This window comes from Stomoxys calcitrans, chromosome 4 (genome assembly GCF_963082655.1).
Source record: "Stomoxys calcitrans chromosome 4, idStoCalc2.1, whole genome shotgun sequence".
Lineage (NCBI taxonomy): Eukaryota > Metazoa > Arthropoda > Insecta > Diptera > Muscidae > Stomoxys > Stomoxys calcitrans.
Genome location: NC_081555.1, coordinates 105,060,680 through 105,074,110, shown reverse-complemented (window position 1 = coordinate 105,074,110; position 13,431 = coordinate 105,060,680). Strand labels below are relative to the sequence as shown.

General features: G+C 39.7%; 1 protein-coding gene across 1 annotated transcript; it reads right to left on the bottom strand.

The window, feature by feature from the left end:
- Nucleotides 1–9,612: 9,612 nt before the first annotated feature.
- On the bottom strand, nucleotides 9,613–10,459 carry LOC106088946 (uncharacterized). Its single transcript, XM_013254660.2, has 2 exons — nucleotides 10,216–10,459; nucleotides 9,613–10,145 (listed from the first exon to the last, which is right to left on the bottom strand). The coding sequence occupies exons 1-2, from the start codon at nucleotides 10,301–10,303 to the stop codon at nucleotides 9,805–9,807; spliced, it is 429 nt and encodes a 142-aa protein (XP_013110114.2). The 5' UTR covers nucleotides 10,304–10,459; the 3' UTR covers nucleotides 9,613–9,804.
- Between the last annotated feature and the right edge of the window lie 2,972 nt (nucleotides 10,460–13,431).

Genomic DNA, 13,431 nt, shown 5'->3' with positions numbered 1-13,431 from the left:
CCTTCGACATCCTTCCTTAATTTGGCCCAGATCGGTCCAGATTTGGATATAGCTACCATATAGACCGATCTCTCGATTTAAGGTTTTGGGCCCATTAAAGTCCGATGTCTCTGAAATTTCGGGACAGTGAGTTGTGTTAGGCCCTTCGACATCCTTCCTCAATTCGGCCCAGATCGGTCCAGATTTATATATAGCTACCATATAGACCGATCTCTCGATTTAAGGCTTTGGGCCCAAAAATCGCGCATTTATTGTCCGATGTCACCGAAATTTGGGACCAAGAGTTTAGTTAAGCCCCTCGACATACTTCTGCAATACGGCACAGATCGGTCCAGATTTGGATAAAGCCGATCTCTAGATTTAAATTTTTGGGCAAATGAAGGACGCATTTATTGTCCGATGTCGCCGAAATTTGGGACAGTGAGATAAGTAAAGCTTCTCAATATACTTCTGCAATACGGCACAGATCGGTCCAGATTTGGATATAGCTACCATATAGACCTATCTCTCGATTTAAAGTTTTGGCCCTATAAAAGGCGCATTTATAATCCGATTTCACTGAAATTTGACACAGTGACTTATGTTGGGCTTTTCGACATCGGTGTAGTATATGGTTCAGATCGGTATATTTTTAGATATAGCTACTAAAAAGACCAATATTTTGTTATACACAATAGAACAATGACTTGTATTTAATAGTATTAGGTCCAAATCGGAACATATTTCGATATAGCTGCTATGGGGTGTAAGGTTTGCATTTTTCACCGGATTGTGATTTACGTATATACCCGAGGTGGTGGGTATCCAAAGTTCGGCCCGGTGGAACTTAACCCCTTTCTACTTGTTCTCATATAATTTAGATTTGCAGTTCGATCTTGGATGGTTTTCTTATAAGCACTTTTTGGTCAATTCTGATAATATAGTGAATATGATGTCTGAGACATGATTAGACATCCTTTAAAAGTTCTACTGAATTAAACAACACTACACTCTTTTTCGTATACCTTACATGAATCTTACATTACATTCCCATGTAAGGCAATAAAATTCGATTATCTGAGAAAAATAAAATGAATATATATCTAAGCTTACTTTGATATCCATCAAATGATGATGTACCGTAAATTCTACTTTCTTAAATTGCATAAACAATTCGTTTATTTCTTGGCTTAGCGCTGTACAGCAGTATACATCTCTTTATGCTTTTTATGGGATTTTACACTTCTTAGCAGAGACTCATTCGCAAACAAACACACGCGTGCACCTCTCACATGTAACCACTTGGTTACATTTAAATGGAATTGTTTGGGATTTAAGACTCTGGGCGAAGCATATATCGCCTGCTCAATGCGTTTTATTTTTCTGTCTGTCCATATGATGAACCGGATGCGGATGGACATTGCCTTGTTTGTGTTAAGATATCCTTTGGACGGTAAAAATAATAAAAACTGCCAAGAGAAAAAAACAAGTATGCCATAAAAATCACAGTTACGCATCAATGTTGCGCACTTCGTTTACTTTCTTTTTTATTTTTATTTGTTCGCAAAGGAAGTAAAGAAATACAACACAGTGATTCAGTTTAAAGGAATGACAGGGCTTACAGGAGACATTTTGTATGAAAAATACAAATTAAAAAATACAAAATATTAAAACTTATTTAGCGTTTATTACCTTTAGAGCCTTAAAATTACATTTTAAGGAAAATTTCTAAAACAACCAATTTTGAAGAAATTTTTGGCTAAAAACAATCTGTTCCCAAAAGGCCAAAATTACCAAGATTTTTAATAAAATTAATCTGCCTGCAAAAACTGTTAAATTAAAATGTCAAAAAAAAAAATTCTAAAAATTTTAAATATTTTTCTTAAAATTAAAATAATTCTAAAATAAAAAAAAAACATCTTAAAATTGAAAAACAACAATTTGGAACGAATTTTTCAATATTTGTTCCATTTGTCATTATTTTCATGTTTTAAGGTCAATAAGCATAGAAGCCAATTTTTTAAAATTTGTTGGCTAAGATCAATCTGCACCCAAAGACAAAAAACAAGTAAGAGCCTACTAAGTTCGGCCGGGCCGAGTCTTATGTACCCTCCACCATGGATTGCATTTATCGAGTTCCCTGCGCGATATCATTTTTATACCCTGCAACTCTATTATGGTACAGGGTGCTATAACTTAGTGCATTTGTTTGTAACACCCAAAAGGAAGAGAGATAGACCCATTGATACCGATCGACTCAGAATCACTTTCTGATTTGATTTAGCCATGTCTGTCTGTCCGTCCGTCTGTCCGTCCGTCTGTCCGTTCGTCTGTCCATGTTAATTTGTGTACACACTACAGGTCGCAATTTTCATCCGATCGTTTTCAAATTTGGTTTGGTCATGTTTTTCGGCCTAGAGGCGAAGCCTATTAAAATTGGAAAAAATCCGTTCAGATTTGGATATAGCTTCCATATATATATTCGTCCGACTTGCAGAAATAATGCAATTAAATTGTCATTTATTGACCGATTCTCATGAAATTCGGCAGGAAGGATTTTCTTATGACTTTCAATATTACTGGTGAATTTCATAGAAGTCGGTTCAGATTTGGATATAGCTCCCATATATATGTTAGTCCGATTTGGAGAAATACAGCAAAGAAATGGTAATTTGTTGACCGATTCTCTTGACATTTGGTAGGAAGGATTTTCCTATGACTTTCAATATTACTGGTGAATTTCATAGAAGTCGGTTCAGATTTGGATATAGCTCCCATATATATGTTTGTCCGATTTGCAATAATACAGCAATAAAATGGTCATTTGTTAACCGATTTCTCGAAATTTCGCAGGAAAGATTTTCTTATGACTCTCGATATTACTGGTGAATTCCATAGAAATCGGTTAAGATTATAATATAGCTCTCATATATATATATATCGCACGATTTTCATTTTGTCATTTGTCATTTTAAACATATTTGCTTTGCTCGAAATTTGTTACAGGAATTTTAATAATCTCTCTGGATACATCCGCCGAGGTCCATCAAAATTGGGTCAGAATTAGATGTGGCGCCCTTCTTGTGTTTATAGGGTAGGTGTAGGGTACTCAATACTCTATATCGGGAGATCGGTTTATATGGCAGCTATATCCAAATATGACCCCATCTGCACAATATTCAACAAAACCGTTTAGAGGGTACTAGAACTCCTTTCGTAGGCTCATTACGTTAAAACGGGAATTCGGTCTATATGGCAGCTATAGCCAAATATGCTCCGATCTGGACGATATTCAACAATAAGGTTTAGAGGGGTACCAAAACACACTGTGACAAATTTCATCGAAATACGATGAAAAATGCTACTTTTATAGGCTCATTACACCATATCAGAAGATCGGTCTATATGGCAGCTATATCCAAATATGATTCGATCCAGACGATATTCAACAATAAGGTTTAGAGGGGTACCAGAACACACTGTGACAAATTTCATCGAATTCGGTAATAAATGGATCTTTTATGGCCCCAATAACCTATATCGCGAGAACAGGCGCTAGGTCTATAGGGCAGCTATAACCAAATATAGTCCGGTCTGATTCACAGAAATGGGTAGGAGTATACGAAAACTCACTGTACCAAATTTCATCGATATCGGAAGAAAAATTACCAATTTATTGCCTCAAGACTTGAAGTCCGGAGATTGGTCTATATAGCAGCTATATATAAGAAAAATCCGATTTTATGAGTTCAACAGGTCAGGTTAACATATAAAGAATACGAAATCGTCAAAAATTGTTTGGAATATGATGTTAAGCCTAGGATATCTGCAAAATTATAAGCACAGTTGTTGAAAGTCAAAACGAAACGCCTCATGCTAACTTCAAATATCGGTTAATATGGCATCTATATCAGAATATGGACCGATTTAAACCATTCTTAGCGCAGAAGATGGAAGTAATAACAAAATATTTCGTGCAAAATTCCAGAAAAGTTGGATAAGAATTGCGCTCTTTAGTGGCTCAAGAAGTCAAGATCTAAGATCGGTTTATATGACAGCCTGACAGGCTATAAACCGATTTGAGCCATACTTGGCGAAGTTGTTGTAAATCATAACGAAACAACTTGTATCAAATTTCAGCCAAATTGGATAAGAATTGCGTCCTCTAGTGGCTCAAGAAGTCAAAATCCCAGATCGGTTTATATGGAAGCTATATCTAAATATGAACCTATATGGCCCATTTACAATCCCAACCGACCTACACTGATCAGAAGTATTTTTGCAAAATTTCAAGCGGCTAGCTTTACTCCTTCGAAAGTTAGAGTATTTTCGATAGACGGACGAACGGACAGACGGACGGAAAGGCCGACGGACATGGCTAGATCGACTTAAAATATCATGACGATCAAGAATATATCTCTTTTATGGGGTCTTAGACGCATATTTCGAGGTGTTACAAACGGAATGATGAAATAAGTATACCCCCATCCTATGGTGGAGGGTATAATAAGGATCGAGTTTTCCAATGCCTGTCTCTTTTTGTTATTCGTTTCATCCCATTTCGGGACAATAATAAGCATCCAGTCTTAGTCTATAACCCATCAACAGATGATAAGTGTCTTTACCGTCTATGGTCACACAAATTAAAATCCTTACCAAATACATTGAGAGCTCGATTTTAAAAAGACGATTTTGAAATTTATCTTCCAGCCTGCCAATAGATCACTGTGCACCCTATCCTCCAGAAGCCCTCTCAAGGCTCGTGTGTCCAAGGCTCGGAATGCGTGCGGTGCTATTTGTGTTAAAGAACCATAACATTGGACACGTAAATCAAAGAAGCAGACGAGCTACACCAACACACATGCATTGTTTCCTAGAATGACTACTCACATAGTACCTATGTATATGGGGTACATCACACACAAACACACACTCACATGGTCATAAATACCCAAAGGACCTACACTAAGGAGAATCTATGTACGAAGTTCATTTATTATTGCCTTTAATGAGAATTTATTGAGTTTTAATTTTCATTGGGCACATTCTTGGGTGCAAACAAGAACAACGGCCCCACAGTAGATGGACGATTGTTGTGTCCTGGCCTGGCCTCCTGCTTGCCTTATTTATTTTCAAGAGAGTGCAAATTGAATGCCTGTGGCTGTGAAATTGGAACATGGAATACGTAACAAATTGTGTAAGCACTGTTTGGCGTGGTGGACAGAATTTTCGCTCAATAACTCCAGTTGGGCTGCTCACTTAAACCTTGAACTCCTTTGTAAGAGGCTTAAGCCATGAAAAATTGCCAAATGTGAAATGAATGTTTGACTTTATGCCTTATGGGGTTATTGTTCTTAGAAAATGTGAAATGAGATGACATTTACTGAATTTGTTTCAAAGTGAATCTCCACATGTGGTAGGGAGCCATAATCCCCTAAAATAGTCCAGCAATTTAGTATGAAACATAAATCTCTTATAGGCAATATTTTCTTATTTTTTTTGAGGGGGGTAACCACAGAATTGCTGAATTGGATAAAACGTTAAAGCCTTCATAAGTTATGGATAAGGAGTTCAAGAGGACGAAGTGTGCAAAATAAAAAATTAAGAATTTTTTATTGTAAAGGGGGAGTTTTTTGTTGGTTTGTCGCAGAAGTGACAACAATGTGAAGTGGCTTAAATTTGGCCGTATTTAGATAATAGACCGAACATAAATTGAAGATGTGTAATATAAATGGTGATGGCACTACATATACGATATGTTCTAGAACGATCCAATCGAATCGCGTTTGGATATATGTGCCATATTTACCGAAATCCTTATAAAAGGAATTGATTCAAAAAAACAACTAAAAAGGCATTAAGTTCGGCCGGGCCGATGGCAAAGGAAATGCTCCAACGTCTCATCATCTTCCCCGCATGCATTACACATGCTATCACTTGCCGCACCGATTTTACATAAGTGAGCTCGTAGTCCTATGTGTCCCGTTATGATACCAATAGCTATGCTGACCTCCTTCTTGCTTCCTTTCAGTAATAGCCTCGTCTTCTCACGATCTGGATCCCCCCATAGGATTTTCGCCGTCCTACCGACCGTTTCGCTGTTCCACAATGTTGCATGCGGACTGCGTCGACCGAAAGTCCTCTGCAGTTCTCTGGCCTTCACCGCCAAATAATCTGCCCTTACATTTCCCTGACTCCGTTATGGAGTCAGCCATCCTGACTCCATCCTCAGTGAAGGCATTTATCTCTTTCTTACACTGGAAGACTGTTCGTGACCTTACCGTTCTGATTGTTATTGCCCTTATGGCAATTTTACTGTCGGTGAAGATGTTCACACTCGACGTCCTCGCGTTAGCACCACACCATTTCACGCAATCCGTGATCGCCCGGATCTCCGCCTGCAGGACCGTATTATGGTCAGGCAGTCTAAAAAAAGGCCCACTCTGTCCCAGGTCCATCTGTCCCAGGCCCATCTGTCTCAGGCCCACTCTGTCCTTTGGCTGCCTCACACCTAACCTGTTTGCCAATGGGTCGGATATCTAGAATAGTCTCCAGTGTCCTGGTGGGCGTGATCCTCATCGGTCCGCCTATGCCAAGACAACATGTTTTCTGAACCTGTTGTATGGGCTTTATGTTGCACTTATTCTCCATAGCAGTCCACTAAACTACTGAGGCGTAAGTAAGTATTGGTCTAATCACGCTCCTCTAGAGCCAGTGGACTTTCCTAGGATTCAGGCCTCATTTCGAGCCTACGGCCCATCTACATAGTGCCCAACATCTGTGAGCCTTCTCAGTACGCTCCTGAATGTGACACTTCCACTTCAGTTTCCTGTCCAAGATCACACCTAAATATTTGACCTTGTGAGATATCGAAATCGTCTTATTGAGGAAACGTGGTGCGTTAAATTGGCCCACCTTCGTCTTCCTTGTGAACAGGCATATTTCAGTCTTCTCTGGGTTAACATTGAGACCTCTGGGTCTAGCCCAGTCATATGCCATATGTAAGACTCTTTCGACCATATGTGGTTCGGATATCGGGTGGCTCCATCCAACTCAATGTTCCAAATATCCGCGAAATCGGACAATGAATGCGCCTTTAACGCCCTCTAGACCCTAAGTCGGCAGATCGGTCAATGTCGGTAACTATATCGGATATCAAGTGGCCTTGTCTATCCCAAATGCAAATGCTAATTTTACCCATTAACATTCCACTACGGAACAGGGACAAACTTCTAACATATCAATGAGTGCAGTCCGATTCAAGTTTAAGCTCCTTGTCTATCCCACTGTTTTAAATTTCAGAGTTTGACTGATATATAAGGCTTTTATGTGCCTAAGTTCCTAAGTCGACAAATCGTTCCATATGGTGGATTTACCAATATATCGAGTGGCCTTGTCCAACTCACTGTTTCAAATTTCAAAAAATTGTGGTGATGTATAAGGTTTTTCTGTGTCTGGGGCCCTAAATCGGCAGACTGGTCTATATGGCAGCTATATCTAAATGTGGTTTGATGTAGACCATACATGGTTGAGATATCGGGTGGCTCAATCCAACTCACTGCTGATAAATTCTCTTTTTATGAGCTCACATCATAACATCGGTCTATGTGGCAGCTTTATCTAAATATGATGCGATTTGTCCCTTTAAAAAACTTAAGTTTAGAGAAATACGGATCTGTGCAAAATTTCAGCTTAATTCCTCAATTTTTGAAGGCTGCAGAGGGATTACAATAGGCGAACACACAGACGGATAGGCACACAAATTGCAAATTTTCCAAATTTTGCCCATGAATATTCCCCTAAGGAATAGAGGCAAACTTCTCACATATCAAGGAGTACAGTCCGATTCAAGTTATAGCACAATGATAATGGGCCTCCTTTTTATAGCCGAGTCCCAACGGCGTGCCGCTCTGCGACTCCTCTTGGAGAGAAGTTTTACATGGAATAGTATCTCCCAAATGTTGCTAGCATTAGGAGGGAAAACTACCGCTGAGCATTTTTATACCCTGCACCATAGGATAGGGGTATACTAATTTCGTCATTCTGTTCGTTACAACTCGAAATATGCGTCTAAGACCCCATAAAGTATGCATATTCTTGATCGTCTTGCCATTTTAAGGCGATCTAGCCATGTCCGTCCGTCCGTCTGTCTGTCGTAAGCACGCTAACTTTCGAAGGAGTAAAGCTAGCCTCATGAAATTTTGAAAAAATACTTTTTATTAGTGTAGCTCAGTTGGTATTGAAAATGGGCCAAATTGGTCCATGTTTTGATATAGCTGCCACATAAACCGATCTTGGGTCTTGACTTCTTGAGCCTCTAGAGGCCGCAATTCTTATCCGATTTTATTGAAATTTTGCATGAGGTGTTTTGGTACCACTTTCAACAACTACGCTAAGTATGGTTTCCATTGGTCCATGTTTTGATATAGCTGCCATATAAACCGATCTTGGGTCTTGACTTCTTGAGCCTCTAGATGGGGCCATTCTCGTCCGATTTAACTGAAATTTTGCACGTAGTGTTTTGGTAGTACTTCCAACAACTGTACCAAGTTTGGTTCAAATCGGTCCATAACCTCATATAGATGTCATATAAACCGATCTTGAGTTTTGACTTCTTGAGCCTCTAGAGGGCGCAAGTCTTATCCGATTGGAATGAAATTTTGCACGAAGTATTTTGTTATGATATCCAACAACTGTGCGGAGTATGGTTCAAATCGGTTCATAGCCTGATATAGCTGCCATATAAACAGATCTGGGATCTTGACTTCTTGAGCCTCTAGAGGTCGCAATTATTGTCCGATTTGCCTGAAATTTTGTACGACGGATACTCTCATGACCATCAACATGACGTGTTGATTATGGTCTGAATCGGTCTATAGCCCTGTACAGCTCCCATATAAATCGATCTCTCTATTTTACTTCTTGAACCCCCAAAGGTCCCAATTCTTATTTGAAATGGCTGACATTTTACACAGGTCTCCAACATATAATTTGATTGTGGTCCAAACCGGACCATATCTCGATATCGCTCTAATAGCAGAGCAAATCTTTTCTTATATCCTATTTTGCCTAAGAAGAGATGCCGGGAAAAGAACTCGACAAATGCGATTCATGGTGACGGGTATATAAGATTCGGCCCGGCCGAACTTAGCACGCTCTTACTTGTTTCTGATGGTCTCGCCAGGATTCGAACGCAGTCGTTCAGCGTCATAGGCGGACATGCTAACCCCTGCGCTACGGTGGCCTCCGAATAGGCACACAGACATCGTTAAATCGTTTTGGTATATTGCTATGATCTGATATATATATAGTGTTTGTAGGGCCGGAAATTGATATTCCGATGTGATGCAAACAGAATGACTCAATAAATATACCCCCTATCCTATGGTGGTGGGCATAAAAAAACGAGTTCACTTGCGCTTGTCACTTTCCTTAGTAAATATATCTAGAATGAGATATTTCTCATTCAGTTCCCTTTTATTTCATTTCATCAACATTTCTGTTGCCATGGTAGTTTTCTTTCGAACGTTGCGTTACTATGGTTTGTTACTAACGAATTCATCCCTAAAACTCATTAATATTCACATCATTTCTCCAATTGTCTGCCCACTCAATCAATTCAAAGCCAGCAAATTTTCTTATTTTGATTTGAATGAATGTATTTAATAAAATTTTCGAAACAATATCGTATATACACAGTTCTTCATTAAGGCAAATAAAAATTATTCACTTCGATTAGGTACGCAGGTCGTGATTATATCCAACAAAAATCTTATCACACTAAATGTCGTTAAACTTAAGGAAGAAAAATTTAGTTTTTTATTTCTATTCTTTTTTGGTTGTGGCTGCGTCATCGTCGACATCGGCCTCTGTGGTTGCTGCGGGAGTGGCTGCTGGCGGCGGTGCTCCCAGGTAAATCTGTTTGCGTATAACAATGGGTGGCCGCAATTGACCCACTAAGCCTTGAACTTGACTCTTGACACCGCCCAAAGCGCCTTGCAGCGAATTCAAAGCATTTTGCTTCAGGGCTGTCTTTTGCTGCACCAAGGCTCCCACTAAAGCCTGTATCTGCTGTAGTTTACTGGCCAAGGCAGACTGTACACCCTGCAGCAGGGCACTGGGATCTAGGGCAGGAGCTGCGGCTGTACTAGAAGCAGGAGCTGAACCTAAGGATAAGGGAAAAAATTCACTAAATCGTATCCACAACGGGGAAGAATCTTTCATTGGACAGCGCACCTGTATTTATAGAAATCACTTTAAAGGCTTCTGTTTCATGATGCACCAAAGCCAATGCCACACTCAATATTAACACAAATTTCAACATTTTCTTATTATTTTTTTTATTGCTTTTCTATTAAATTCTGATTTTCTAAAAAAAATCTTTGAAATTTGTTAAACGATATTGAGATTTTTTTTTTGACCGCTTACAACCACCGCTTCGCTTAGACGACACGACAATACTCAATCAATTTATCAGCTTAAAACCTGGTTTAAAGCATTCAAATGCCCAGAATTTCCCCCTTTCCACAATGGCCCGAGCCCCTTTTAAATAATTCTTTGCATAAAAATCAGATTGCTAATGCTCGGATGTTCTTTTTTGCTGTTCTTCTTGTTGTTGTTTGTGTGTGTATCTCTCCGCTAGAGACAAAGAACGATTCATACAAAGAATTAAAAACTATTATGAAAACATATCAGCTGCTTATCAGTTGCCCAAGTTGAATCGCTTTATGGGAATAATCGCCAGGGTATATGTAAATTGTGCGCACGCGTCGTGTCCACTGCGTTTGTAGATGAACGATCATAAATGAGTGGTCATAAAGGGCACTGTGGTTATAGGCTGCTAAATATCTGTTTTAAGAATGATTTATTACTTGAACTTGACTGGCACTAAGCTAAATATCATTATGTTAAGGAAAGACAAAAGACGGGCAGAGCCGACTATATAATACCGAGTCTACGTACAATTTTTAATACATGGAACCTATGTCCAAGTCTTGTCAGACTTTAATTTTGTTTGTTTCCCTTTCGAGACAAGCTCTATGATCGGAGATTTTCCTTGCAAATGGAAAGGGATCGCAACACACACCAACCACTGTGGGACGCGTTTCGTCTTTGGTTAGAAGACTTTTCGACCGTATTAGGTGTTAGACTTTTTAACTTTATACCCATATTAATTTTGTATACTTACCGAAATATATAACAGCAAGATGTTCATTTTACAATAGGGCCCAAATTCTGGCTTCCGCTGTTTTAAAGGCGAATATCGGCTAAAAAATATATATCTATGCCACTTATAAATCTGGACCGTTATTGGCGAAATTATGCACACATATTGGGACGCAGTCCCAGTTAAGAGAGTTGGCGATGAATGCGCATGCAACATTGTGGAACAGCGAAACGGTCAGTACGAAGGCGAAAATCCTATGGGGGGATCCTGATTGTAGAGACGAGGCTATTACTGAAAGGAATAGCTATTGGTATCATAACGGGACACTTATGTAAAATCGGGGGAAGATGATGAGACGTTGGAGCATTTCATTTGTCATTGCTCGGCCTTCGCGTCCAACAGATACCGGCACATAGGTGGAGACACAATATCACACATGAACCAACTTAGGGGAGTGGTATTAAAAACAATTAAGGATTTTGTAAGTAGCACGGAATCCCTAACTTAAAAATTTCTTTTTAGAGGTTACTTTATAGTTTTTTAGAGCACACAACAAGCCACTTACAGGCCTAGGTGTATGTCCATAGTGGCATGGGGCGGATTAATATCTGCACCCTCTTTTCAACCTAACTTAACCTAACCTATTGGGACGTCATATTGAACACTTCATGCTAAATTTTGTAAAGATCGGATCAAAATTGTGGCCACTACAGCCTTCAAAGGGCATATCGGATGAAATATATATATATGGGAACTATATCTAAATCTAATCCGATTTTTTTTCAAAATTAATAGCGTTCGTCCTTGAGCCAAAAAAAAATTATATTGCAGAACTTTGCGGCAGTCGAACAACAAATGCAACCTGTACAGACAGACGGACATAGCTAAATCGAATCAGTAAGTGATTCTAAGCCGATCGGTAAGCTCAATGATAAGAGACCTTCTTTTTATGGCCGAGTCCGAACGTGAGTGCCGTTGTGCTACGCCTCTTTGTGGAGAATTTTTTTACATGGCTGACACACCAAATGGTGGAACAGTACCTCACAAATCTTGCCAGCATTAGGAGGGAATAACCAATGCTGAAAAATTTGTTTGATGCTCTCGTCATGATTCTAGTCCAGGCGTTAAGGTGGCCTCCAAAAAGGAAAATATACCATTACCTTACTCCAACAACGAAGGTTGACTTTTAAATTTCGGAATTTAGACCGCGTGTCATGCATTGGGTATATACTGTAGTTGTCAGACCTATTATGCTATATGGTGTTGTGGTCTGGTGGACGGCGCTACAAAAATCCACCTACTGCTCAATACTTAACCGTATCCAAAGGATGGACATTGTGGCTCTGGACATTTTGGCTACCCAAATTGCAGCGACCACTGCCGTGAGGTTGAGGGAGCTTTCTCATTGGTCATGTGGCGGCTACGGACACTGTGTTATGCTTGATACACTATCCGATGTTCCAGGCAGTGTGGATTACACCCTGCCAGAGCCGCTTTTTGATAAAAATTACTGTACCACTATTCCTGATAGAACCGATTGGAAGTACGATATCCCTGGTAACAGAAGTTACATAGACTTTTATACGGATGGTTCCAAACTAAACGACCAGGTGGGCTTTGGGGTGTACTCTAAAGATCTAGAACCGGTCATATCGAAAATGTTACCCGACCACTGCAGTGTGTATCAAGCAGAGATCCTTGCAATTAAGGAAGTGGTGTAATGGCTAAGATATAATGTCTTTAAAACGATTGGCATAAATATCTTCTCAGACAGCCAGGCAGCCATTAAATCCCTGGAGAAGGTATTTATGAAAACAAAAACCGCCCTCGAGTGTCGCAGATCTCTCAAAGAGATGGCTGAATAGTTCAAAATTCACCTGTTCTGGGTGCCGAACCACAGATATAACCCAGGGAATTTTAAAGCGGATGAGCTTGCGAGACTAGGAACTACCTTACACATTCCGGGGATACTGGAATGTGTGGGTATGCCTTTAGCGACAACGACAACGAACGATAGATGGTCACAAAAAGGGGGCTGTCAGCACTCCAAAACAATGTGGCCTCATCGAAGCACCGCGATAGTATTTTTGGAGCATTTCTTCGACCAATCGACAAAAGCCTTTTTTTGAGCGATTGACAAATTGTGTGTGATCCACCGCGAAGAAAACTTTTTGACGGTCAAGTGTTCATCTAAAATTGAATGTACGCAAGAGTTGTCCAATCCCGAAATATAAAGGGCAACCCTCGTACGATTTTCGGCCGGACATTGACAGAGAAAATGATTT